Here is a 26,099-nt window from a genome sequence, read left to right on the forward strand (position 1 = left end):
AATCGTGTGAACAGATGCATTTTCACTGCATTATAGTTCAATGTAAGTTCTTCACAAGACACTGAGAAATAATATTTTCATCACATATCCTTCAATTGATGTTATACACGTGTTCTTGGTATGTGACTTGTTTGTCAGTTACTCCTAACCACTTCAATGGTATATATATAGGTGGCCATGATTCAGCAGCAAAGTAACACATAAATGTGATAACCACCCACACGTGCAAACTTGAACGGTGTGTTACCGCACAATCACCAACCAATGTTCCAAGCATATGACAGACAAGTTGCTTGTCTTTCACTGACATAATTTCCTCACTTCACTTAATGAAAGATGTACTTGATGGTGGTCATATTGAATTCTGAAATTTGTTACTGACTGTCACCTAATGCACCAAAGTGGGGAGTGGGAAAACCCCCAAACCTCTGAAACGGGTTGAACTGATAGATGAGTCTGATGCTGCTGTGTTCTGACACATCCTTCAGTGGGTTATCTCAAAGTTCATCCACCGCTGAATAGATGGGCATCTCTAACATACAGGTAGAGCTTACAGAGATAATTTTAATCATACCTACATGATAATAAGATTATCAAAATAACTTCCCCTGACAATATTTTTTTTTAGAAACATGATATTTTATTTCCCCAATTATGTTCCAATCTTCAACAAAGTTTAGGGTTGTAGTTTGGGTGAATGCAAATGGAAGAACAGGATGTCAGTTTCACTCATTAAAGGGAAGTAACAAGATTTTAAGAGACAAAAACATAATGCAATATCTTCAAAGCGCTGCAATTAAGCTGCATCATCACCGAGTTGTTCTTCCAAATCAAAGCAGCTTTCAGGACCATTTTAGGTTTACAACCACAAAGACATTTATTAAGATTCAGCAACTCAAGAAGGTCTTCAAGCAGATTCATTAGAATTTGAAGTTAAAGAGTAGGAATCATGTATTCATCGCTATTTAAATTCATTATGACCAAGAAAGCTCACTCTTTTTTTGCAAAGAACATAATTAAATGTCCATGGTAATAACTCACAAAACTGAAACTAATTTAAAAAGCATCACAAAATGGTGCTGGCGGTTGAATACCTCCCTGTACATCTGCACTTCCTCTTTAATAAGTTTCTTAAGTGTCATCACTGGTCTTCACTTGTGGTTTTTAACAATGATTTTATTATTTTCTTTCTTTCGTTAATACTACCAGTTAGAATAGTATTTACATTATCTGGGTGACTGGATATTCACAAACTCCAATAAGCACAGAGATCTAGACTAACATTTAGCAAAACCTAAGCTGGAGATATGATGTCATTACAGTGGCAAACATGTTCTTGTCAACTCTAATGACTGATGATTTCCAAAATCAAACTGATTGGGGACAGAAGGTCATCATCACAATTAATGCTGCATGCTTTATAAACAGTGTGCTTCATTTTATAAAACAGTACAATACAAAACAGCGTAGCACAACTTCCAGACACAATGTTTACATTATGATAAGCAAAGGACAATGAAAAATCCCATCAATTACACTTTTTCAAAAGGCAGAAAGGAAACTAAAATCATGTCAAATCCGCCCATGAACAGTTCATAAATAATATATTGTATTTTGTAAATTTTGTGCTGCGTAAATACATAAAGACTTTCTGTCAGGACATTCCCATTCATAGCCAACAGAGGGCAGGAGAGCAACATTGTTGGAAGTGAAGCTGAACAGTGCTTGTGGTTCCCAAAAGCTAAAACCACACAGACAGAGCGCCTGAAAGCCAAGAGGCCTGAATAACATTAACAGTTCATCTGTTTGCTCACCAAATTATGTCTGTCAGAAGAGGAACTGGTCCCCACACACACCTCCTCCAGTTTCTTAAATTGATTTGTTGTAAGCATTGTGAAGTCCGGTCGAGTGTTTATTTGTGAGCTACATTCTTCGAATTAACAATTTTGCTTTTGGGGGAAAATATAACAACATTTCTCCTTACTAGCAAAATGAATAATTTCTCCATTCTTATTTAAATGAACAAATCTTCATGTTCCAATCATTTCAAAACCAACAACTAGAGCAACTATCACCAAACGTTACACAGCTAAGCTAAAAAATAATATACTGGTACAGTTTAAAATTCAGCTCTTTGTTGCGTGATGAAACCTTATTAGAATATAACAACCCTTGCCCTATCTGGCTCAGTTTCATTATTTATTTAAAAAGAACATTTCCTGCAGACACATTAGAGCTGAAGGGAACCTGCTTAACCTTGGCTGTGCCATTGTCACTTATTTGCACTTATTATGCACATGAGCTGAAAGTAAATGTTGTACGTCTCAGTGAGAGAGCCGGGATTCGCACTATTCATTAGTGATTTGGATGATTTCAGAGCAGACTGTAACAGTAGAATCACATCAGAACAGTAAAACCTGATTAATGACTTAACAGTACTCCAAACAACCACAAGAAATTGAATGTCAGTGATTATAAAATATATAATACAGCTTACAGACTGTATGTCCTGCCTATACAGCGTAACCTCACTGCATGTGTGATGAATACATCCCGACAAATGTTCTAATTTACAAGGCTAAGAACTGACACAAAGTAGAAGTAAAATCTGTACATGCATTAATTTTTTATTATACAATATTTTCAAGAGGGCAATGATCTTCTTTAATGTGTACAGAATACATAAAAACTGAAAATCTACTGTGCTGTACTGTCACCACACCATTGTGCACTGGAGTCTTAATTTCTGCTAAACTTCTGCTAAAATTCTAGTTTAGTTTGAAACTGCTTTCATTATAGTGGCGTTGGATAAATACTAACTTTTCTCATACAGCTTTGGATAAAGATTACATGGTGCTTTATGGTCAATTTGGCAGTGTTGTGCCGAGACTGACTGCATATTACTGCAGAGTGTAGTCTATAGTGTGTAATGCATTCTATACAAACACACTTTCAGCAAAGATGTAGTGAAGCAGAGCCTCTGTTTGTATCAAATTGCCTAAATAATGCTTAAACTAATCTTGACTATAGATAAGTTTTAATATGCAGTATAAAGCTGGAACTATTCAAATATGTATTGGCATGTCCTTGGCAATCAGTGAGCACCACCCCGTTATTCTAAATTCACTAGTTTGGAGATTGAAAAGACGTCATAGAGCAGAGACGTGGAATCCTTTAAAGATGAAGGGGACAGAGCTCCTTGTAGAGATGGAGCATGAAGTCCACAACCCTGCAGACGTCCAACTCTGAGAGTCTGAGCAAGTGCTTTTGTTGCATGGACTTTAGTCTCATTTTTCAACATTTTGAGACTATAACCTTTCAGATATAATCCGGATTTTATCAGCACAGTTATATGAAACAAAACAGAAGCAATACAAATATATCAAATCCAAATAGATTTCCTTTATCACATATATTTGTTTGTTATCCGATAAGAAAAGAGAATGTCTCAAGAGACTGTCCCAGAAATAATCCGTGTAATGAAGTAGGAGCACAAAGGTCCCTTCCAGTGTCTTTCTAACTGTAGTTTGTAAACAGTAAAAGAGAAAGAATACTAATACCGGAAAAAAATCCCTAAAAATCAAATCATTTTCATGTTAAACTTCCTTGCGCCCCCCTGTCCTCCACTAGCAGCGGGTCCATCCACCTTTCTGAAGGAGTATTCCACTGAGAAATTGTTCTTGTGCTGTCCTTTCCCTCGACTCCACACAAAGAGCAGGATGAAGCAGAAGAGGACCACCCCCAAGAACATGATGCAGCCCATTGCTGTGGATATGAGGATGGTTTTAAGGTCCAGAGTGAACTTCAGGAACACCCTGGTATCATTCACATTAGTGTCATTAAGGTCCCCAGCATAGTAGGTACGGTTGGCCATGAGGGCCGCATCTAGTGGCAGCCCACTAACTGTTAGTGTGGCAAAGTAGGTGTCATTTCCACCTGCATTGCTGGCGATGCAGATATAGGTTCCACTATCTGTTACCTGGGCGTAGCGTATTTCTAATGTGCCTCCTGGTAACACAGTCAGTCGGCCGCTGCTCTTGGTGGTGATGCGGCGGCGCTGTGGAGTGATCCAGAATATCATGGGTGTGGGCTCACCATCTGCTCCACAGAGGAATGACACTACCTGACCCTCACGAGCTGTAATCTGCTGCAGTTTCCTGTTGCGGATTTTGGGCTTCTGGCAGGTAAAGTGGTCAAAGAGAGCAGAGTCAGTGAAAGCAGAGAGGGCCCGTCCCTGCACCTCTACAGGTGCCGTGCACACAGGGGAAGCACCATCAAAATTCAGGGTCTTCCTGCGCTGAAGAATCCAGAGCAAGCGGCAGTCACAAGCCAGGGGGTTCTTGTCCAAACGCAATGTCTCCAAGGTGTTGACAGACTGAAAGGCTCCCTCTTCCAGGGTCACCAGGCTGTTAGTAGAAAGGTTAAGGAGGCGGATTTGCCGTAGACCACCCAGTGCATACGGCTGCACCATCCCAAGGTTTGTATTAACCAGATGCAGCTCCTTCAGCCGGACAAGGTCCCTTAGTGCCCAGGACTCCAAAACAGAGATAGGGTTGTAGGAGAGGTTGAGACTAGTGAGGTGAGCTAGATTTCGTAGTGCTGAGGTGGGCACAGATGTGATGTTTGTATTAGTAATGGACAGCCAAGACAAGTTCAGACCCTGCAGACTGTGTGTGGAAATATACTCTAGAAATGGCCAGTGGTCGATTTCTAGACCCCTAAGGCTTCCTAGTTTACGGAAGTTCTGGTCCTCTATGGCAGAGATACTGAGGTAACGGAGCCGGAGAGTCACCAGATTATGCAGGTATGATAACGACTGGCTGGAGACGGAGGTCAGGTTGCACCGCTCAATGGTTAGCTCCCTCAGACCCACGAGACCCAGAAAAGCCTTGTTGGAAATATAAACCAGATCGTTGTCTCCGACTTCCAGGTTCCTGAGGCTTTTCAGGTCTTGGAAAGTGAAGTCCAAAAGAATTACAATCTTATTCCCGCTGAGGTCCAGGGATGTTAGGTTTGATAGGTGTGAAAAAGCCCCCATAGGGATCAGTTTCAATTGGTTACCCTTCAGTGACAGTGACCGCAGGTACTGGAGATTAGAAAAAGCGTTTGGTTCCAGGACACTGATCATGTTGTCACTCAGGTCTAGCTCTTCGAGACGAGGATAAGGAAGCAGATCACCATGTTCTACCCAGCGAAGTTTATTCCCACTTGCGTCCAGGACCTTTGTGTCTGTGGGGATACCATCAGGCATTGCAGACAGGCGTTTGCCATGACAGGAGACAGTCTTGAGCCTGCTAATGCACTCACAACGCTGAGGACATCCTTGACTCTGGGTGGGTGACACCATGGTCATCAGGAGCAAGAAGAGACCCGGCAGAAACCAGCCCTTGTCCTGGGCCGGGCACAGCCCCATGGCCCTCCTCTCTACTGCGTCCTCCACCTCCTGTCTGGGGTTGGATCACTGGGCCAGAGACCTGAGAAAAGACAAAACGAGAGAGAGGGGCAGAGGGAGGAGAAAAAAAGAGAGATTGAGCCAAATTAAATCAACTCAATTCCCATTCAACCGCTGCGATCAAACAGTCAAGAGTGGAATTACAATTACAAACAATAATTGACCTGACAGCAGTGAAATTAAAGCCAGAGCTCCAAGGTAATCCTCTAAGGACTTCAGATGGCTTATGTTGGTCAACTCTGCTCTCTAATCAGGCTTTAAGATCGTCTGCCAGGCCACAGAATCACCCAATAACTATGACTCATTGATATCTGATTGGTTTGCTGTGGAGTCATGTTATGTATTGTATATGAATCAGGGAAATTGGACATCTGTTGTTATCTAATATGAGCCAGCTTAGAGTGAACGGATAAAGGAAAAACAATCACAGGTTGTATAAAGTCTTTACAGCAGGCTCGACTGCAAACACACTCTGGTCCGTACATATGGTGTGAGGAGACAGCACAAACAAACAAATAAACAAACAGAAACTTACTGATCTGTAGAATAAACCCCCAGCATCTATGCAAAGTGAGAATGATGTTGAACCCAAAGGAACAATCCAGACAGACAGCCATCAGTCCACTGTATCCAGCAGCAGTATCATGGCGGAAATGGCAACAGTTGACTTTGTTCAGGTTCCTGGCAAGGTCAGTCACCATAGCACAGGGCTACGACTCAGTGCATCACAATAACTCAATCCATCGCATCATCTGCATAAGTCTCTGAGGCATGAGGCTCTCCATGAGAGAAGCGTGCCGAGCCTGAGCTGCCTATGGGTTTCATATGACACACACATGCACACAGAGCCCCCTCCACCCCCTCCTCCCGCTTCCATCTGCTCCTGGATGTTTTCAGCACAGTAACTATCCCTGTATAAACCAATCGCAAAACAACAACTAGGGGGGTGGAAAATAACTCCGCAAAACCCAGCGAGTGAGTGAATGAGACACAACATGATGCCATGACACCTGTTAGCCTCATTCATTCACACACAGCGTCCCTAACGTATTGTACGTGCTGTGTGTGTGACACTGAGACGAAGGAATGTCCTCACACACACACATATCCAACAGTGGGCATGATTCCACCTTGAAAATGCAACTTTAGGAAGCGAAAAGTGAAAGATTTGAAAGCTGTTGTCACTGGGCAACACATATACGACAACATAAACATGTATGCACTAAATCACCCCAGGCAAAAATACATAAACTCATAAGACGACAGCTGAATGACATTTCAATTATTAGTTTCAAACAAAACATTGACTAACTGCTCTGCTTTGCTCAAACTTCAATATGAGACCTTTCTCCATCTGACAGGGCAAACGCATGATCGGAAGCTTTTCTGAATAAATCTGTAATGAGACATTGATTACGCAATTGCCGAGGTTTGATTTCAGATTTAAATCACAAGGCTGATTAGTTCAGAGGAGTTTATGTTGCACTCAGATCGAATTCAAAACAAGTAACTGCTCACTGTTGTCATTATCTAGTTTAGTTGATTGACTGATGTGATTCTCTGCAGATATTTGGTGCTTGTGAGATTTAGGCAGAAGCTGATGATAGGAATTAGATTTACACTCCCTTTCCACCTGCTAATCCGAGGAGTGTGTGCATCTCTCTCTTCCAATTGTTTGGCCAAAAACAAACAGCAAACACAATTACTGCCAACAAACCCATCCCCTCTCCTAAAGTGAAACCTTGTGCAACTTCCCGTGTTATTATTTATTAGAAATATAAACTAGATAGAAATTACCTGATCCCTCACTGCACACTTAAGTGTTTCTAATATCCGTCAGTCAGTCAATTCTGCAAACCCATATCTGGCTGCACTCACTGTCTCACTAATCAGCTCAGAGGCACCAGGCAGTTAATGCAGCACAGCAAGACAGGATAAACAACTTCTCACACTAGACTCACTGTTGGCACCAGCAGCTCCAAACAGCTTTCCAAGAGGCTACTGTTACCAATCTGTACGCCACAGTCCAAAATAACCATCAGTGTCAAGGCGATCATGGCGAAGGAGACCTTCAGCTGGTGCAGGTGACAGAGAGCTGAGGAGCTGCGGGGTGAGATGGGGGCTGTAGGAAATTAGATGGCAGAGAATATACTTCTATAAAGTCCTAACACACACTCAGGCATTCTGTGCAAGTCACAAGTCTTTGCATTCATCATTCCTCTGGTTGAGTGGTTTCTGTTGCTTATCTTGCTCTCTCATTTTCACCGTTGTTATCCATCACCATGCACCGTCAGATTCTTTTGGGGTCAGCTTTCCAGATACTTTTCCATCGTCCTGATATTTTTCCTTCTTCTCATACACACTTTCATTGTTCCCTACTGCAGGCTATGCTATATTGCAGCTGCAACTATATTTATAACTGTAAATTAAATACATAAATAATGTTTTTAATTTAAGGTGAGGTGATTGTGTGGCGAGTCTCGATACAGCAGATGTGTGACCGAAGTCATATCTGACAAGAGACAATGTCAGTCCACACCATGGCCCTGTAGAATACAATTTCAATGTGATTTGCACTGTAATGTTGCAGTGCTGCATAGAAACATTACAAAGCTGAAAGGGACAAACAATTCATCTGTGAGGTGAACAAATTTCCACCTGACCCAACTACATAGACTACAACTTGGAGGCCAAATCAATACACAGCTCTGATATAAGCTCTATTGTACACACTATCATACATGTAGTCATGGCAACACCTCTTTACCCTTCTTAATCTCTCGGTGCTTATTTCTCCATCTCCGTCTCTAGTCCGACCCACACCTGTCCACTAGATGTCCTCTGTGAGTTCCCCACCTGTGTGGGCTGACTGTCAATGCTCAGGTTGCTTCAGTGTTTGAGCCTCTGTTGTCCTTTACTTGTTGTCAATATCAGATGGCAAAAGTGCAGGCATAGGTCAGTGTAAAACAGATGAATTATATATGGCTTATCATGTGTATACATACAGTGTAGGTATACTGTATACTACCCAGACAAAGCTCTTTGTTCCGGACTACTTTTGTTGCCAGGCAACATTAACTTGTATAGAGAAAGTAGTTTGCAAAGTCTCATATCTCATAAATGCAGAAATAAACAATCTACTTTGTGTTTCTATTCTCCATTTCTCTCCAGCTTTACATATTTAGGCATTTCAGCTGTCAACACTATCAACACCTGCCAACCACGCTTACAGAAATGCTGCCTACACCGTCAATTTGTTGTGCTGTACAATTACAGCAAGAAAACTATTCATATTGAACTGGGAAAGCCATGACAGCAATCAGACAACGGTTGGATCAAAATGAATTGGAATGGAATGTTCCAATGATACTTGGTCACAAATTGCAAGTGCAGAATTATTTTCAGGGCATCAGAGCATTCATATTAGAGCCTGCTCACATGAATGAGAAATATACATCCGACTCTTTGTGGCTTCTGATTAATCAAAGATACATGTGGGAGACTCGGGAAAGGATCACACACATGAGCCAGTCACAGGGAGTTACTCCTCCCAGTGCTTCCTCTCAGGTTGTGTATTTATGAATAATTGCTAATAATAATAATAATAATGATAATTGCTCAAGGTCTTTAATTGGCCATTCCAAATAAGGAGAATCAGAGGGATAGGGATGATTAATAATATATAAAATCAATATTTCTTGCTTTTGGATTACACTATACATTTACTATTATATGTATTTGTATTTGAAATGGACAGACACCCTCCGATGGTGTTGCCGGGTTGCCAGGTGTCCCTTCTCTGCAGCTACAAACGGCATGAGTCCGTCTGTAAAGCACAGATGGCAGAGTGGGTGACCTGAAATTCGTGTGCTCTTTGATGACAGCCCAATTACTGTCCAAACACTGCAGATGTACAGAGGGAGGGAGAGAGAGAGAGACAGAGAGGGGCGAGAGAGAGCGAGAGAGAGAGAGAGAGAGAGAGAGAGAGAGAGAGAGAGAGAGAGAGAGAGAGAGAGAGAGAGAGACATGCCAAGTGCAGGTTGGACAACAACAGAGCCACATTTACAGGATGAAGTGTGCTGTGAAGCCTGGTGGGTGCAGAGGGGCTCAATGGGACTCAGATGTTCTATCACCTCCCTTATCCCCACATCTCTCTCATCCTTTCTGCACACACACTCGCACAAACACACCACACTGCTGTTACTTCTGCAATACCTTCACTTCAGCCTCACCGCGACTTTAACTGAAGTAGTTTGGGCTTGAAGGAGAGCAAATTTAGCTAATGAGCCTTTCGCAAATGCCATTTTTCTCATCTAGTCATCTTCGTAGGCGATGAAAGCTCCACATGTTGCCACATAAGCACATTAGGATGGATTAGACAGAAGGCAGTGCTGATGCTTGGCTAAGTCACACACATTACTCATGCAACACAACCCATTAATGTTTGCATCAAGTTTGAGGAATGTGTGTGTCAGTGGATTGTGAGGCAATACTGAATGAGACCAGCAGCTATTACATGATTTGTGTGTGTGCAGATATAAAAGCGTGTGTGCAAAATTACACAAAGGCAATGATTACGAACAAAATCACTAGCGTTATTTATAACACATCAAACCACCACACAGCCCAGACGGCCTACATGAAAGAGATGAAGAGCCTCGCATGTGTGGACGTGTCTGTCTGTGTATGCGAATACTCACACACACACACACACACATCGAAAGCAATGCTGACAGGAAAGAGACTGTCAGAGTGGAAACCAAGTTGCATGCGTAATACACAGCTGACAAATGAGCAGGAAGAGCGTTTGAGAGTGTGTAGGTGGAGAGAGACACGCAGGCTGAAGCAAACCATCCACAAAAGCTCATCAAATGCCTGTGCTCACACTGATTTGAGCTGTGCCCACTCATCATGCTTTACATAAGCAAAAGCTGTGTATGTGTGTGGTGTGTGTGTGTGTGTGTGTGTGTTGGTGTCCCCCAGAGAAAACACATTACTCATTCACACTGAAGGAAGCAGCGGTGAGTGTCCATCAATCCATGTAGGGAGACCCAGAAGCCTCTGACACGCAATGTTGTACAGGGCACACACATACACACATACACCCACACACACACACAGCTGATGATAAAGAAGGGCAAACAGAGAGATAGAAACAGAGCCAATTTGTTGGGTTCATTCTGTTCTCTTGTATGTCCCAGACACTACCACCTTGTAGCCTCACATTATTGTCAGGGCAACGTCACCCACCACAGGCAAGGACACCCTGGAGAGCCTGGCACAGGGTATGTACAGTATCCATACACCCACAATACTGTAACTCTATCATCCTATCACATATTTTGCTGAAGAAGTATTCATGCATTGGATATTTTGAAACAGTTTTTGAAAACTCATTCAGTCACCGGGGCAAAAGTCCCGAAATGAAAATCTGTCCGTCGAGAAACTGTAATGTGAACTGAATGGAGACGTCAGTGGCAGACTGGAAAAGTGGTTTGTGTGTTTGTGTGTGTGTGTGTGTGTGTGTGTGTGTGTGTGTGTGTGTGTGTGAGAGAGCAGTATTGCAGCTGTCGACACTGCAGTGACAAAGGACTCATGCGCCAACTGTCCACTAGTTTAATAAGAAAGGAAGTGTCAGAAATATTCATGCAGATTTACATGAAATACTAATATAAAGGTGGCAAATGGAAATGTCAGTGTGATAATGGATTATAGCTGGTTTTTAAATTGCACCAAAAAGATGTCTCACCACTGTTGTATGCAAAGCTGAACAGTGAAAGCGAAGGACACAAAGGAGTGATTAAGAGTGTGACTTGCCATGTGCCATGAATCTCTAATAGAGAGACGTTAGAGGGCTTATGGACGTAAAAAGGCCTCTAGGAACAGCAGCTAAATAATTGAATTGACGTTATGCAGCGTAGTCATGACCCAGTGACATAGACACTTTGACCTTACCTGAGGCTGCCAACATTCCCATCTACAAACACATCGAGGAACTAACATGTGGGACTGCAGTGCTTCTTTTGTATTGGTTGTCTTTTTATAGTTTATTATCGTACAAATGCAGCTGCGGTTTAATGAAAACATGAACGGTGGCCCAGTTTGGTCTCAACGTCTTTGTGCAGAGTAATGCCACTAATTTGTTTGATCCTAAGTTCACTATCTGACAATGAATCAAGAATTATTCAGTGGCTGTTGTCACAGCTGCGTCTGATTAACAATAAAGTGCTGCAGAGTCAGCAGGGATGAAGAGGCAGAGGCAGAGGGAATCCCTGCTGAGGCGACACAAAGGGCTGTGAGAGCTGGAAAGAGCTGAACTGTGTAAGTGTAAAGGAGCTTGAGAAGCTGTTGGTTACGCGCCACTGCTTTCTTTAAATTGCTTTATTTTGATTTGGTCGATTAAGGTCTGTGGCGCCTCATTTCCTGTGTGTGTGAGTGAGAGTGTGTGTGTGTGTGTGTATAGACCTGTGGTTCCCAATACGTTGAACTTGTTGCATAAAAACTGCAACTGTTATGATCCTGTGTTTTGGTGTCGTTTGTGGTTTCTGCTCCTTTTCTTCCTGCCCCCTCCAGCATCGTGCTTTGCTTTCATTTAATCAGGTTCTTGGTTCCTCCTCAGCTGCATATTCTGTAATAATCCTTCTCAGAGGAGGCAGCTGTACCAATTTCGCCGTTGTCAGAACTCTCATAGGCCAGAGAGCAACGCTGCTTTGAAGTTGCTGGCTGCTTGCTGAGAGGCACTCAGGCAGATCATTAACTGAAAATAACTGAGGTACAAATCCATGTTTCTTTGGTTCTTTTCTGTTTATATTAACCCTCTTACAATGAAAAACTGCTGCAGCTAGCAAAACTACTGCTTTCATTTTTGTCCTAGTTTGACTTTTGTTAATTTTTATAATTTGTGTCTAAATATTGTAACTATATGCTTCTTGTTTTTGCTCTTGCTTTGTCCATGAAAACTATTCTGCAGCTCATCGACACTTCTGACTTAATCTGAGCAGTTTTGTCTCTCTTCTCTATATTTCCACAGCCGAAGGTTAAAGCAAACACTGGGGTGAAGAGGATCCTGCACAAACACTCCCGCAAACCAAAGTTTGAGTTTGAGTTAACGCGACGGCTTCAGAGGCTCACGAGAACGTTCACTGAGATGCTGCCCACTGAGGGGCAACGCTGTGATGCAGAGTGATGGTTCCTCCCCCAGTTACAGGCTCAAAGAAGCCAGGGCAGGTTTACCGCATTGGATCCACACACACACACACACACACACACACACACACACACACACACACACACCCCTTTGTTAGCAACATTCTAACAGTAATGAGTTCTTTGTCTCAATCAATCTAAGTTGATTAGAGGCTGACAGGCTTATCTGTCTTGTGCTTGTTTATTTGAAGGCATAATGAGACTCCAAAGCTCATAATAAAGACTAATGATGATTAAAGATCCAATTATAGTTATTAATTATTCAAATATCAGCAACATTATCCTTTTAGTATTACATTTTTGTCATTAAATCCATAACATTAACTTTTATCTGATATTCTTGGACGATTCTTTTGACAGCTGGCGTATTAAATGGACATCCTCCCTTTACACGACTGACAGGACTTCAACAAGGACGAGAGTGGCAGAACACAAGAAAAGACACCACGTAATCGGGGAACAGGTGGAATAGATGGATTGTGCTCAGTGAATACATCACGCCATTCTCCCGTCCTTGTCCGTATCTTAGTGAGTTGATTCTATGAAGGAAGAAATCAAATTTGAATTCATTACCAGGAGGTCGACGCCCTTCACTGTATCTGGCAATTTTCTCATGAATTGACGTAATAGGACAAACCTGTCAGGACGTGTCGTGCCCATTTATCTTGCAGGTCCGTGTCCTTGAAAGCACCCCTGATCAAATATTAAATGTAATGACTTGGAAACATCTAATGCTTTGTGATCTTGTATGGCTGCAGATTAAATGGCTCCAACTCAGCGGCTGTGAGCTGTGATTGCTCCGGTATGCATGGCACCTGTTCAACCTATCGCTCTATGATAAGCTCCTCTATTTCCATTATTCCTGCGAGAGAGAGAATTAGGGCCAGTCAAATACAGAGCGCTTCTGTTTTTCTCATTTAATACGACAGCAGAGCCTCTCTATTGTAAATCTGTACATACAAGACAAAAGTCTCATCTGGTCTTCATCGCTTCAGGGAAAAATAAGCAAATGTTGTGTCGGTTCCTCTGCGTATGATTGGATACAACCTAAGGTCAAAGGTCGAGCCATTCTAATGCAAATACAACACCCCCCCTTGGTTTGAACCGATACAAATCCAATCATACAGTATGCGTCTCACAAATAAGATCGCAATTTGCACTTCAATGGGCGAGCGAACAGGCGAGGGACAGAAAGACAAAGTCCCTGAGAGGTGGAGTGGAGTGTGATCATTATCTCTTCTGGCATCTCTTTCCTTGGCTGGCTGGACCGTCTGCCCTGTCCCCAGACATCAGTGCAGCCCGTCCATGCCAACTGGCTCGCCTTCCCACTCGCTGCCTCACTCAGACGGGGACGGCGGAGCATAGAAAGCCAGGAAATTGCAGCATCACGTGCGTATACTTCTTCACACTACATGTGACCCCCACCCACACACACACACACACATTTCCGCGTTCCAAATAAACGGATGCACAGACAGAAATCCTACAAAATCCCTCTATGTCTTCAACCTGCAAAGAAATACTAGACGGATGAAAGGACAGAATATCTAAACTGGTTAAGAGGCTAAAAGTCTCCTTCCGTATTCTAACACTTCCTCGTCCTCTGGGGTCCCTCGGTGCAGAGACACTTGAGGAATCATCATAATCCTTCTTGGCTGGAGTCACACTAATCCTGCTGGAAGCCCGCAGGCTCTCTGTGTCCTTCTCACTGACTCCATGTAAAGAATCCCTGTCCTATAGACGTCCTGTTCACCGCTGACTGCCTGCTAATCAGTCAGGCCAATTACCAGACGCTTTCCTGGAGTCAGGAAGTATCAGACAGGGGTCACGCATGCGACGCTCGTTCCGTTTGCTTCCCATCTTCCTTTAGGGAAGTGAGCAATGTGATGTACGGGTAAGAAAGCGAATGGCAGCAAACGCAGTGTAACTCTAGACGCAGCAGTGAGTATCAATACAGATTCATGTCTCCAACTTTTCACATGATTGGCGGGGGTTAGAGTTTCAGCCGGCAATCTAATACCGCCCTCCAGGTCCCCGGAGACAGAAGGCTGACGAGCGCTGCGAGCCGGCGAGGGAGCACTGCGCAAATTGAATGTAATCCTCAGGCCAGGCCGGCGGAGCTGCTGCTGGATTCGCATCTATTCATAATTCATCGCTCGACAGCAGCGAGGTGGAGAAAGTTCTGTCCATCTTTGAAAGGCGCTGATGGAATCAAACAGATCGTTCTCGGTGCCGCCGAGGGTCCCAGGTGAGAAAGGCATTTGTTATAATGCAGAGGGTGAGAGAGAGAGAGACAGATGGAACAGACAGCTGTGAGTCTGTGTGGCATTTCACATCACATTAGACCCTACAGCAGTCCAGCCACATTGTTCAAGAAGCGATTAGCTGGCTGAGCTGCTGTCAGTCAGGCCTGAGCTATTGTCAATCACCTAATTAAAATTAGAGTGGGAATCGCTTGCTCAGGATTTCAGCACTGAGACGGCAGTCACAGTGCTGGCGAGGGACTAAAACTGCTCAGTCCTCTAGCGAGTCCTTTCAGGTCCAGATGGAGGACAGAGACATAATTACTGAAGCTAAAGTTGGACATGCTTACATCATTATCAGCACTCAATGAGCTCAGCCATGGATATTGAGATAAATATAACAATTATAATCATCAAAACAAACAACCAAATACAATCAGTGTAAGCAGCCATCCATTCTCCATGTCGGGCCACAGGAGGCTGGATCCGACCCCAGCATCCATCAAAGGTCACATGAGAAGTGACGGGTGTGCATCACTGACGCTGTAATGTAACACAGTTAGAGCAACGCTGCTAGTCAGCCGTGTCACAGGAATAGACAGGCGGGAGTGAAAATAAGAGACTCAGAAGTTGAAACAAGTTCATAGAAAACACTCGAGTCGACTCCCCTCAAAACGAGGTCAAAGTGGTGCGATGACAAGTACGGGTTTGCAGAGACGTTCGTCCTCAAGCGCCAAACAAGTAGGCCAACGTCTTGATGGCAAACACAAACTGTGGAGGTGACTTTGGTTGTCAAGAGAGTTAGTGGTCCTGCGACAGACTGTTGGCCCCCCGGCTGTGACAAAACATTAACCTGGAGATGAGGAGGATGCCACGAGAGCGAGGAAGAGGGAGGAGGGAGGAGGGGGGGGGAGTGCAGGAAGGAGGGCGAGGCAATCATGGATGTAGGTTGGTAAGAGAGCCAGCAGGGGTGAAGGTCCAGTGGAGTGAATGTGAAAGAAACAAAAGTGGACCAAGATCCGGTAAAAACTGGGACAAAATAGAGAGACAATGACAAAGACAGAGAAGATGGAGGACAGAGAGATATTTAGTTACTTCGGTATGTCCAAGAATGTGATAATTACTGTGCGTCCTGTGTCAGTTAGTCATTAAAATCCACATAATAGACCTACAAAGACCTTCATGAGCAGGAATCTGAAATATGAGACGCGACTTCTTCCTCCTGCTGTTAATCAGAATTCCTTTGAATGTCCTGTATATTTAACCCCAGTATTTGTGTCAACGTCTTTGTTGTATTTGTGGTTTTATTTGCTGTATATTTACTCCCCTGTGCGTCTCACACACACACACACACACACACACACACACACACACACACAAACACACACACACACACACACACACACACACACACACACACACACACACACACACACACACTGTATCATAAGTCAAAGTCTCCACAATGCCTTGTTGTTGTTCAAAAGTAGCAAAAAAACAAAACAAATAAAAGATAAATACTTCTTTTTAAATGTCACTGCTCAGATTCTGTTGTTAGCGTATGAATCAGCTCCTGGAGCTCCTGAGGGTCTTTTAACTAGCATCGGATAAACAACATCTATAAACAAGAGGTCTCATAAAAACACACACTCACACACACCCACACACACTCGTCTCCACTCTGCCATTGTTTCCGCTCCATAATGGACCGTGAAAACATCAAATCTCAAAAACATCAAACTAAACACTCACAGTGTAAAGTGTGTCCCTCTGTGACACACATGCAGGGATTAGAGGGACGCTCTGCTGTCCATATTCCAGCCCACTTTGTTATTTTTTGGCCTACTTCACTCTCCACGCCTCTAATCCTGCTTCACTCCTACACTCATCTTTAATCTTAACACAAAAACAGCAAACAGAAGATGAGGGACATCCAAAAAAACAGAGGTCACATCAGATCAGTGAGACAAACAAACGAAGAAGACGACGCCAACGTGATGTCTTCCGCTTGTGATGTCACTGTTTATCATTTACAGCATTCGCACCACTGAACAATGCAGCTGCAATACACCATCTCACACAAACACATCTGCACATACGTGTGTGCGTGTGTGTTTGTGTGTGTACATGCGTGCTTTCCTTCTCGCCAGGCTGAGTCTAATAATGTGAGAATAAGGAGGTCTGGGATTCCAGCATAATTAGCCGAGAGTGTTAATTACAGGAAGAATGCTAAAGCAATTAGGATGGCTAGCAGCAACACTGGCACTGCATCTCCTCTCACGCCACTTAATTCTTGATTAATCCGACATCAACGTTACAGTCGGTGCTCGACGTTCAGCGAAGCGGCAAAGAAAAAGAAAATCTGACATCTGAGGCTATAATCGTTAATTCACTATTCTCAAATGCATTTCATTCATCGTTCCTGTTTGCACCAATTACATCATGCCAGAAAGTTTGTCTGAGAGGCAGCAAGCCGACAGCTGTATCTGTGCCGCGTCTTCAGAGAGAGGAGAAGAAGAGCGAGATGACTTAGAGGATTCATACTTCATGAGATCCATATTGCTCTTAAATGTATAATTGAATAAGCTATAAAGGCGACACCATTATAACTAAGCTAGAGTTCTGAGGACATTGTTGTTGCTTTGCTTTTTGATGACATCACCTTGTTGACATTATGATGTAAGCTTTAGAGCCTCATACTCTGTTGGCACCATTGTAATTCAAAAGAAAAGAATAAGTATTTACAGGGAGAAAGAGAAGTACAAGGCACTCACAGAGCACATACCTCCACCAAGGATGATTACCGTGAGGAATATCAGGCTTGGTCCAGAAATTCTACTTGTAAAACTGATACAAAAAAAAGACAAATCAAAATGGTGGAAAATCTAGCAGTTTAAATCTAGTTTCCTATAGATACAGAGAGAAATATCCTACGAAATGAAAAGCAGCCCATAGCAAAAATTTAACAAGGAAAACAGAGAAGACTACTAAATGAGTTTACAAGCAAATCCTCGAAACTCACAAAATTTGAAAATTAGAGGAGAGGAAGGACAGAGAAGTGAGAGTGAGTGAGGAGCCTGAGAAATGGATTTGTTAAAGTCGAAGCAGCTTCAGTCTCTCATTTCTCTCCCTGCGTGTGTGTGTGTGTGTCTCATGTGTTTGTGTGTCTGTGTGTATGTTGTGTTTGACAGAGTCTCTTATCTCTCTCTCGTCTCCACACCAGAGGAAACATCAGAGCTGTCGCTTCTCGAGCTCAAACCCGGGACATGCAAGCGCTTATTAAGGGACATGCGTGCTGACACTGACAAATCAAAAGTATACACACGTACGCACAAATTCTGCTAAATGCAAAAACACAGACACGCACACCTAAGCCTCCGCGGGGAGTTAAACCCAGAGCCTTTGGCAGGCGACACCGGTTGTCAGCTCTCGGTGATGAAAGCTTAGCGGCAGGAAAACAGAAGGAAGGCGCTCGGCGAGGAGGAGCAGGAACAGACTGGGGACGGCAACGAGGAGGAAGAGGAGGGGAGAGACTCGGCTGCTCTCCCTCAAGGCCCCTGAAGGATGAAAAGAAGGATGAAGAGGCGGCGAGGAGGAGAGAGAGCGGTCCCTTCGCTCCACGAAGTCGAGAGGATTCATGTAAAATGTTCAAACAACTCGCGGATGCAAATGAGAGGAAAAGTCAGCGAAGCCGGCATGTTTGAGCATCCGCCGTCCTTATAGGAATTTGCCGTGTCACGCTACCTCGCCCGATTACATCACGACCTCTCATCTGACCTCTTCGAAGCCTCGAGGCGCCACCGCAAGTGCTGAGTAATTGGGGCCCTGCCTGCATATGAAAACACAGATCTGTTCAGGAAGTCGGCGTTCGGATACATGGGGATGAAAAGGCATGCCGGAGAAAGAGGCGAGAGACACGCCGCGCCGCACCAAAACAACGTCTCAGCTCACTTCCTGGCACGCAAATTATTAATAGGCCTCTTTTGAACTTGTTTACGCCAACGCAGTAACTTTTCCACCGACGCGGCTGAAGAAATCCAGCGAAAGAGCTTTTGACGAGACGGGAGAGGCGGAGGAGGGAAGGAGAGACGAGGAGAGTTGTGACGTGGAGGCGAACCGACCCACGCTTCTGTGATCAACGTGTTTCTAACAGAAAAAAAAAACAAAGAAGAAGAAGAAAAGCATGAATAATTTATCTCTAAGCGATGACAGGCTCTGGAGAGGAGCGAGGACAGGACGTCTTCTCCCTGCCAACAGAAATTCAAAGCGTCTCCCCCCCCCCCCCCGATGTTCAGATAGGAGCGTCCCCTTCACCTCGACACCTGTCAAACAGAGGATGAGACACTGGAGGGGGGTGGACGTTCAGGGGACATCACAACTCCACATATATATGAACAGACTTCACATAAAGTAGTGCACAGCTAATGTATATGGAGGGATGGAGGAGAGTGCAGCTCCCATAATGCCCCAAACAACAGAGGAGAAAGTTGCTCCACAGTTGTGAATCACTTCAAAGCAAAGACGTCCTCTGATCGGTTAGGACAGGCAGAGCGAATCCATAGGCTCCCACAAGGGGAAAACGCAGAGGAGGAGGAGGAGGAGGAAGAGGAAGAAGACGAGAGAGGAAGGGTAAACACAGTCTGTTAATGCAATCTCATCACACACACACACACCCATCTGTCTCTGCTCCACGCGGTCACATGCAGCTGCTGATGTATTAGTTGAAATGATGAAGAGGCGCAGCGAGGAGGGGAAGAGGGAGGGGGAGATTCTGATCCTGAATCCAAAGGCACAAAAGGCCATTAAGGTCAAATGAACATCTTCCATAATGGCCGTGATGTGTTACAGCAGCTCCTTCTCTCTGGCACTAATGAAGGCAAAGCGTACAGCAGCAACGACACATCTGATGCCGGCGCGGACGCATCGGCTGCCGATAACACGCCGTTAACGTTCACGATAAAGAGGAATCACATCTAATCCCTCTGGAGATTGAATTTGCTCCACATAATGCAAATGATCTCATGTACTGTATTCAGCGACTAGCAGTTAGCTGGAAAGAGTTCATTAGATAGGATGGCGGGATGTTCTCACAGCTGGCAGTAATTAGCAGTAAATCACAGAAATGCATACATTATGGTTGTGGAAATGGTTAAATGTAATTAAAAATTCTGTCAAATGTACAGCACAGGCGGAGATGTAAAGTGGACAGTGCCGGCTGAACCCTTTGATCCCAGACGGAGGTCATCCTGAAGGCAACATGAGCAGAAATCCATTTGAATTTCCATAAATAGTAAAGCATATCAATCCTTTTCCTCTCCTCACTTTGTATTTTCCCTCCCATGAACCCAGAAGAAAGGGTCAAACTCACACACACACGCACAGGATCCAATGGATGATTTCAAATCCGGGCTGATACTCTCCTGTTCCAAGGCTCAAATAAGCTTCCAGCCAGACATAGAAAAGCTGGGGAAAGTATAATGAGCATATAAACCTAAAAAAAATGTTGTCCCTTTTTGTTTCTAAAATTGAATGATGCAACCCTGGATGTTATTTACTATAAAAAATCAAATGTTGGGTTTCTATAACACACATGGAAGGAGGCAAAGAAAATGGAATTTCATTGCTCGGTTCAAGGAACTCCCCCTGCGTGTAAATGGCTGATCAACTGATTATCTGATTTATGTTCAACAGCCGGGAGGAGATAAGAGGCCCGACAGTGTGAATCCACAGAGCAAAGCCAGAGGGGCGTTGGGGGGATACGAGCTGATCTGAAGACGCAAAGACGCGTGACTTCTTAATCTTCATTTATAGCAGCGGCTCAGTGGGATCTTAGACAAAAAAGGGGTTTCAATGGGTTCCAACCTTCATCTGAACCGGGTGCTGCCACGCATGACACGTAAATCTCATGCCAAGCTTTAATTTTCACGCAGCTACATTTCAATCGCGTCAATCTTCATCTCCAATGCATCATCGTCGCCTCCGGTGGCAGCTGATGAGTTGGCGTCGAGTTCAGAATCGAGCTGTGTGTGCGTTTGAAGAATGAGAAATCAATCCGGTGCTGAATTTACACGCCGTCTGACCGCAGAGCGTAAAGTTGACAAAGGGGGGGTGGAGGTTTTTTAGAGACTGAGGGGGACGAGACGGAGACCAAACTTGAGGAGGAGAGACTGATGATGTCACTCCCCCCTCCTCCTCTACAGAAGCACATGAAAAAAAGAATTTGACATAATTTGCTGCCAAAGTTGAGTGGCTGTGGCTTATTCTTCAAAATGCGCTACATCTCATGACTGAATCAGTCTATTGAACCAAGTTTGGTGAATAACTTTGATACTGGTATTGGTTTCTTAGTTTAAATTATACTTTATTATGTATTTCATGCTGACACACAGAATTCCATCGTGTAATCTTCAATGACAATAGCATATTATAATTCTATTATATCCTCGTGTGTGTGTGTGTGCATGTGTGTGTGTGAATAGATACAGCTACAGGCTTTTGAAATATGAATTTAATTAGGCTTTTTCTATTTGATCTAATCCCATGATGTTGCTTGCAGCGTATGAGGTTTCAGCCCTGATGAAAATAAAATGCATCCTAGTTGGAAACGGTTGTGTGCTTGTGTGTGTTCACGTGTGTGTGTGTGTATGTGTGTGTTTGCTGCTGCTAACACCCTAAATTACCTTGGCCCCTGGACTCAGTGTTTCAGCAGAAACATGGTGCATGTTGTGTGTTGATCTAATCTGGTTCATCTAATTCCATAATTGGGGGCTTGATTAAAGAGCGTTCTGGTGCGCAGGGGCCCCGTGGAGCGACATTATGAGAGAGCAACACACAGGCCAGAGCTAACACGGGTCAACACACAGCTCAGAGCTCAGAGGGGCTACAAATCGTTTCCATAACTGAGACAATTCAAGGTCTGTGATGTGAGTAGATCCTTTGAAATGTGAAGCACTAATATTTGTGGCTTCTATTGGATTAGATTAAACAGAAAAGCGATATTTCCACTTTCAACCACATGTCTTGCGTGCATGTGATAGTCATGGTCTCTATTATTGATGCAATTAATGGTGTAAGTGTTCAGACTCAGATAGTTGGATAGTTAAGTATAAAAGCCGCTTCCCTCCATTTCACACAATCTCCAGCGTTTTCCGTTTGAAGGATCAAGATAAGACACAGAGACAAATAGATATCATAAAGATGAAAGTAACCATGCGTGCTTTCATGCTCAGTGTTTAATCTCTTTACTGTCCAACAGAGATAAGATAGCTAATTGTTTCATATTACTTTGACTGAGGTCAGCTAACGGACACAACTGACTTCAACAACATCGCCCAACGCGCCGCATAAACTGTGATGTCATGTGGACACGATGTAACAGCGGCTTGTAGTACCTCAGCCAGGACCGAAAGGTGACAGATCGAGGGCAGGACGGTGACTGACGGGGTAACTGGCTCCCTGTACGGAATCTAAGAACACGGAACATTTGCTTCTGCGATAAATGTGGAGGCTGCAATCTATCAGGCGATCATTTCCAGTATCAAGTAACCAAATTGTTGTTTTTAACGTCATTATCAATTCTGTGCAGCTGCCAACAGAGCCTCTGTGCCAGCGCCTCTGCAGAGGAGGTTCTGCTTTCACCCGTGTGTGTGTGTGTGTGTGTGTCTGTTTGTTTGTTTGAGAGCACATTTAACTGATTTTTGAAGACTGTCAAGACGGCAGTAATAGAAATGGACAAATTTGTCATTTTTATCCCATCATAGGCAACAGAGACATGCAGTTGGTCCTGGATCCAGATCTTGTTTTTATATTATAATAGCAAGAGCAATGTGGTGTCTTGTTCAGCCTTGGTGGCGGTATGATGCCCTTCTGGTTGTGAGAGGGGAAATGGGAATTGACAAGCAAATCTCAGCGTCTCTGAAGATGCAACCTGCTGCTAATGTTTACATGCATTTTCACTTGACAAATTATTCTAACGTTCTCTGTCGATTCATTGATCAATCAGCAAAGTGTTTCAGCCCTGATGAGGTTGCATAGTGTGAAGCCGATGACCTGACAGTGTTTTTCAGGGGAGAAACGGTGGTGCCGACTCAATGAAAGCTACAAAGCTCCATTTTCTAGGGCAAATCACAGTCATGACGTCTGATGGACGCCGGCTGAATATTGTTTCATAGCTGGTCGGTCACGGCACTTTGAGCTGCCAGCAGCGATGGAAAGACATAAAATTAAATGAGCCGCAGAGGCCGACAAGTACATCAACTCTCCAAATACGGCATACTTCATCACAGAATGCACAATCTGAGACTCCAAGTGCCTTCAAATATCAACCTACTCCTCTGAAGATATTAATCACCGACGTCTACGTGGACATTATCAAGACTTTGCAGATCAATTCAATGCGGTAAGAAGAATGCAAACATCATCACCTTCACTAAGGAGATTCCTTGGCGGTGGCTTTAGCGCTCGTGTAATGTAGTCACCTCATCACTCATTCACCCAGAGACCTAAGAAACATAAAATATGCAATATCCAAAGAGCAGAAAATCCTGTTTCTCACTCCACGCCTTCTCTCTATATGAGCTGTGTGTGGGTCAGGGTAGTCACAGGCACACTGAGCACTGCTGGAAGCATCAGATTCCACTTCTCAGCAGCAAGAGAAACTGAACCCAGGTACAGTATGTTGCTTCAGGCACCAGAGAGACCTGTTGTTGTATTATAAATAGGTTCAGGTTTGTAAGTATATAGAAGCTAATGCAGCTCTAAATGATAGATGAATATTAAGAGGAAGGCATCATCAAAACAGATTGGCTGTAGACAAACTGACCCCTTGATGTCATTGAATGCTGCGCTGTACTGAAGTATCGCTTTGGCTCAGGTCCTGTTGGTTTTAAGTGAGCCAAAATGACTTGTAGTTCAATTAAATTCAATGAATGACACCACAATGATACTGTAAAGGACCTCACAACCAATTTGTCACTACACACCCTTTTGTGCCCTCCAGTTGAGCGCGACTACAAAGATAATCGAGCCGGATTGCAATAAATAAACATCCAAAAGCCTTTTTAAAACAATTTCAGAGTCGTGGAGCTGATGACAAGGTCACTGTCATCACCTCTGACGTCAAATGAAGCCATCATGATTGGAATTAATAACCCTCACATGGTCCAGATGCTCTGTGTAAGCTCAGTGTTAATGTCACAGCTCTGTCTGAATGCCTGAGTGGGAGGATAGCCAGCGAGTACAGCCGGGCATCTCCCTCCAGATTGTCCCAGTTGGACATCTTCACCACGACAGCTGACATGTTCGCGTGCCTGTAGGTATGTGACAGACAGCGACGCTCTCTGCTTTCCCTCCCGCGCTCCTCCGCCGCTCCCTACTTCCTCCTAACGTCTCACCCACTCGCTGCACCGTCCTCTCTGCCAGAGCGCCGATGCCCTCATCTTGCTGACAGAGGACGCATCTCTGCTTTACTGCCGCCATAAAAGCTCCGCGGTTGAAAACAAGGAGGCTTTGGCAGCGTTAAGCCGAGGTAATGTTGCTATTGAGCCGGGTCGACATCTTTATGTTCAGCAGAATAGATCAAGAGAGGAAAAGAGAGTGTAGGCGCAGTAATGGCCGAGACTAACAGGCCGGATTCCACGATGGACTCCAAGGGTCTCACACAGCTGTCAGCAAGACATTTCATTACCCACAAATAAAGCTGTCAAATAAGGAGGCTAAGTGGCACCTGAGGAACCATTAAGTACTCCTGTATATTCACACGGTCACTTCAGTACTCTTATTCTCTGATAGGTTAGACATACTGCGGTACAAGAAGAAGCAAGCAACTGGACTCCCATTAGAGGCCACAACACTTATGTAAGCATGAAACCTGAAGGAAACCTGATGAAACCTCATATCTGTTCTCAGTCCTCATGAACAGAAGGTCTACTTCACTTCATTTGGTTTAAAGGGAACACATAGAACAGATTTCCATGTTTTCTATTTACATTCAGGATTCTATTTTGAAATCTTTTTGCGATTCTTCTCCTTTGCTGCAGCACCGTTGTGCACACTGAATCAAAGCGTGCAGGTGTATAGTAGCAGTAGAAGTAGAAGCAAGCTCCGTCTTGGTTGGCCATCAGCTACATCAGCCCTGCAAACACACACAGATCCTATAATACTGCTGGGCAAACACTCGCCAGGTGTCAAACCAGATGTGCAGGTGAATTCAGTCCTGCTACCTGCTGAGGTAAACATGTTTTTAGATGTAAAGAACCTAAACAACGGACAAAAAGCATGACATACCTTTAATCCTGACCAAACTCTGAGCTGGGCAGTGCCACAGCATCATAATCTCACCATATCCTTAGTTAATTTATGACAAACAAACAAATATGTCTTAATTAAGTTGAGTGCCATGAGTCTCAGAAACAGAGAGATGCTCTGCTGCCAGTTCACATTATGCAAGAAACCCAGCGAACCTTAGGTCAAGAACAGAATTAAGGAAACTACACAACCCTCCCCGAGAGAAATCCCTTGATTTGTCTAAGTGTCATAAGGACTGAATAAAGGAAGAATAAGGGCAGAAACAGCCTCACACTTCAATAGCAGCAACAACAGGCTGACTGCTGGGATCGATCCAGGCTACCATCCTCTTTCTACCCAACATTTAGATCATTAAAACCTAATTGGGAATTGCCAGCTACAGACACACACACACACACACACACACACGCACACACATGCACACACACACAGGCAGACAGTGGAGGCACATCCATTTTAAGCATTGCAATAGAGCAGCCGGCTTAGATAATGAGACCCTCTGCCCATCTGAGTTAGAGAACAAATCTATCAGGCAGGACTGCAGCATCACAGCAGAGACAGATGAGATGAAGTGTGGAGGTGGACAAAACCAACGATCAGACGCTTCAGCGGTCTGAAGCTGAGGACACTGTGATCTCACACTCATCAGGTCATCGGTTTACATTTGCTGTCCACTGGATAAGAAGGGAGACAGACAGGGACCCAGAGCGAAGACAGTGTGTGATCATAACACTTTACCGTCTGTAAAAAGTGACTGTGTGTGTGTGTGTGTGTGTGTGTGTGTGTGTGTGTGTGTGTGTGTGTAAAGTTGCCTTACCCAGGACTAGAACCTGAACGCTGCTGCTTCCCCCACATGTGTGAGCCTTGAGCTCCTGCTCCTCTTCTCTGCTGGC

At 44.0% G+C, this 26,099-nt stretch overlaps 1 protein-coding gene across 1 annotated transcript; it reads right to left on the bottom strand.

The window, feature by feature from the left end:
• Positions 1 to 3,525: 3,525 nt before the first annotated feature.
• On the bottom strand, positions 3,526 to 26,096 carry lingo3a (leucine rich repeat and Ig domain containing 3a). The gene is made up of 2 exons (XM_076153376.1): positions 26,024 to 26,096; positions 3,526 to 5,474 (listed from the first exon to the last, which is right to left on the bottom strand). Exon 2 carries the CDS (start codon positions 5,411 to 5,413, stop codon positions 3,581 to 3,583), a length of 1,833 nt encoding a protein of 610 aa, XP_076009491.1. The 5' UTR covers positions 5,414 to 5,474; positions 26,024 to 26,096; the 3' UTR covers positions 3,526 to 3,580.
• Between the last annotated feature and the right edge of the window lie 3 nt (positions 26,097 to 26,099).

This window comes from Genypterus blacodes, unplaced genomic scaffold (assembly GCF_046128005.1).
Source record: "Genypterus blacodes isolate CSIRO-AG114 ecotype Tasmania unplaced genomic scaffold, CSIRO-AGI_Gbla_v1 ptg000058l_1, whole genome shotgun sequence".
Classification (NCBI taxonomy): domain Eukaryota; kingdom Metazoa; phylum Chordata; class Actinopteri; order Ophidiiformes; family Ophidiidae; genus Genypterus; species Genypterus blacodes.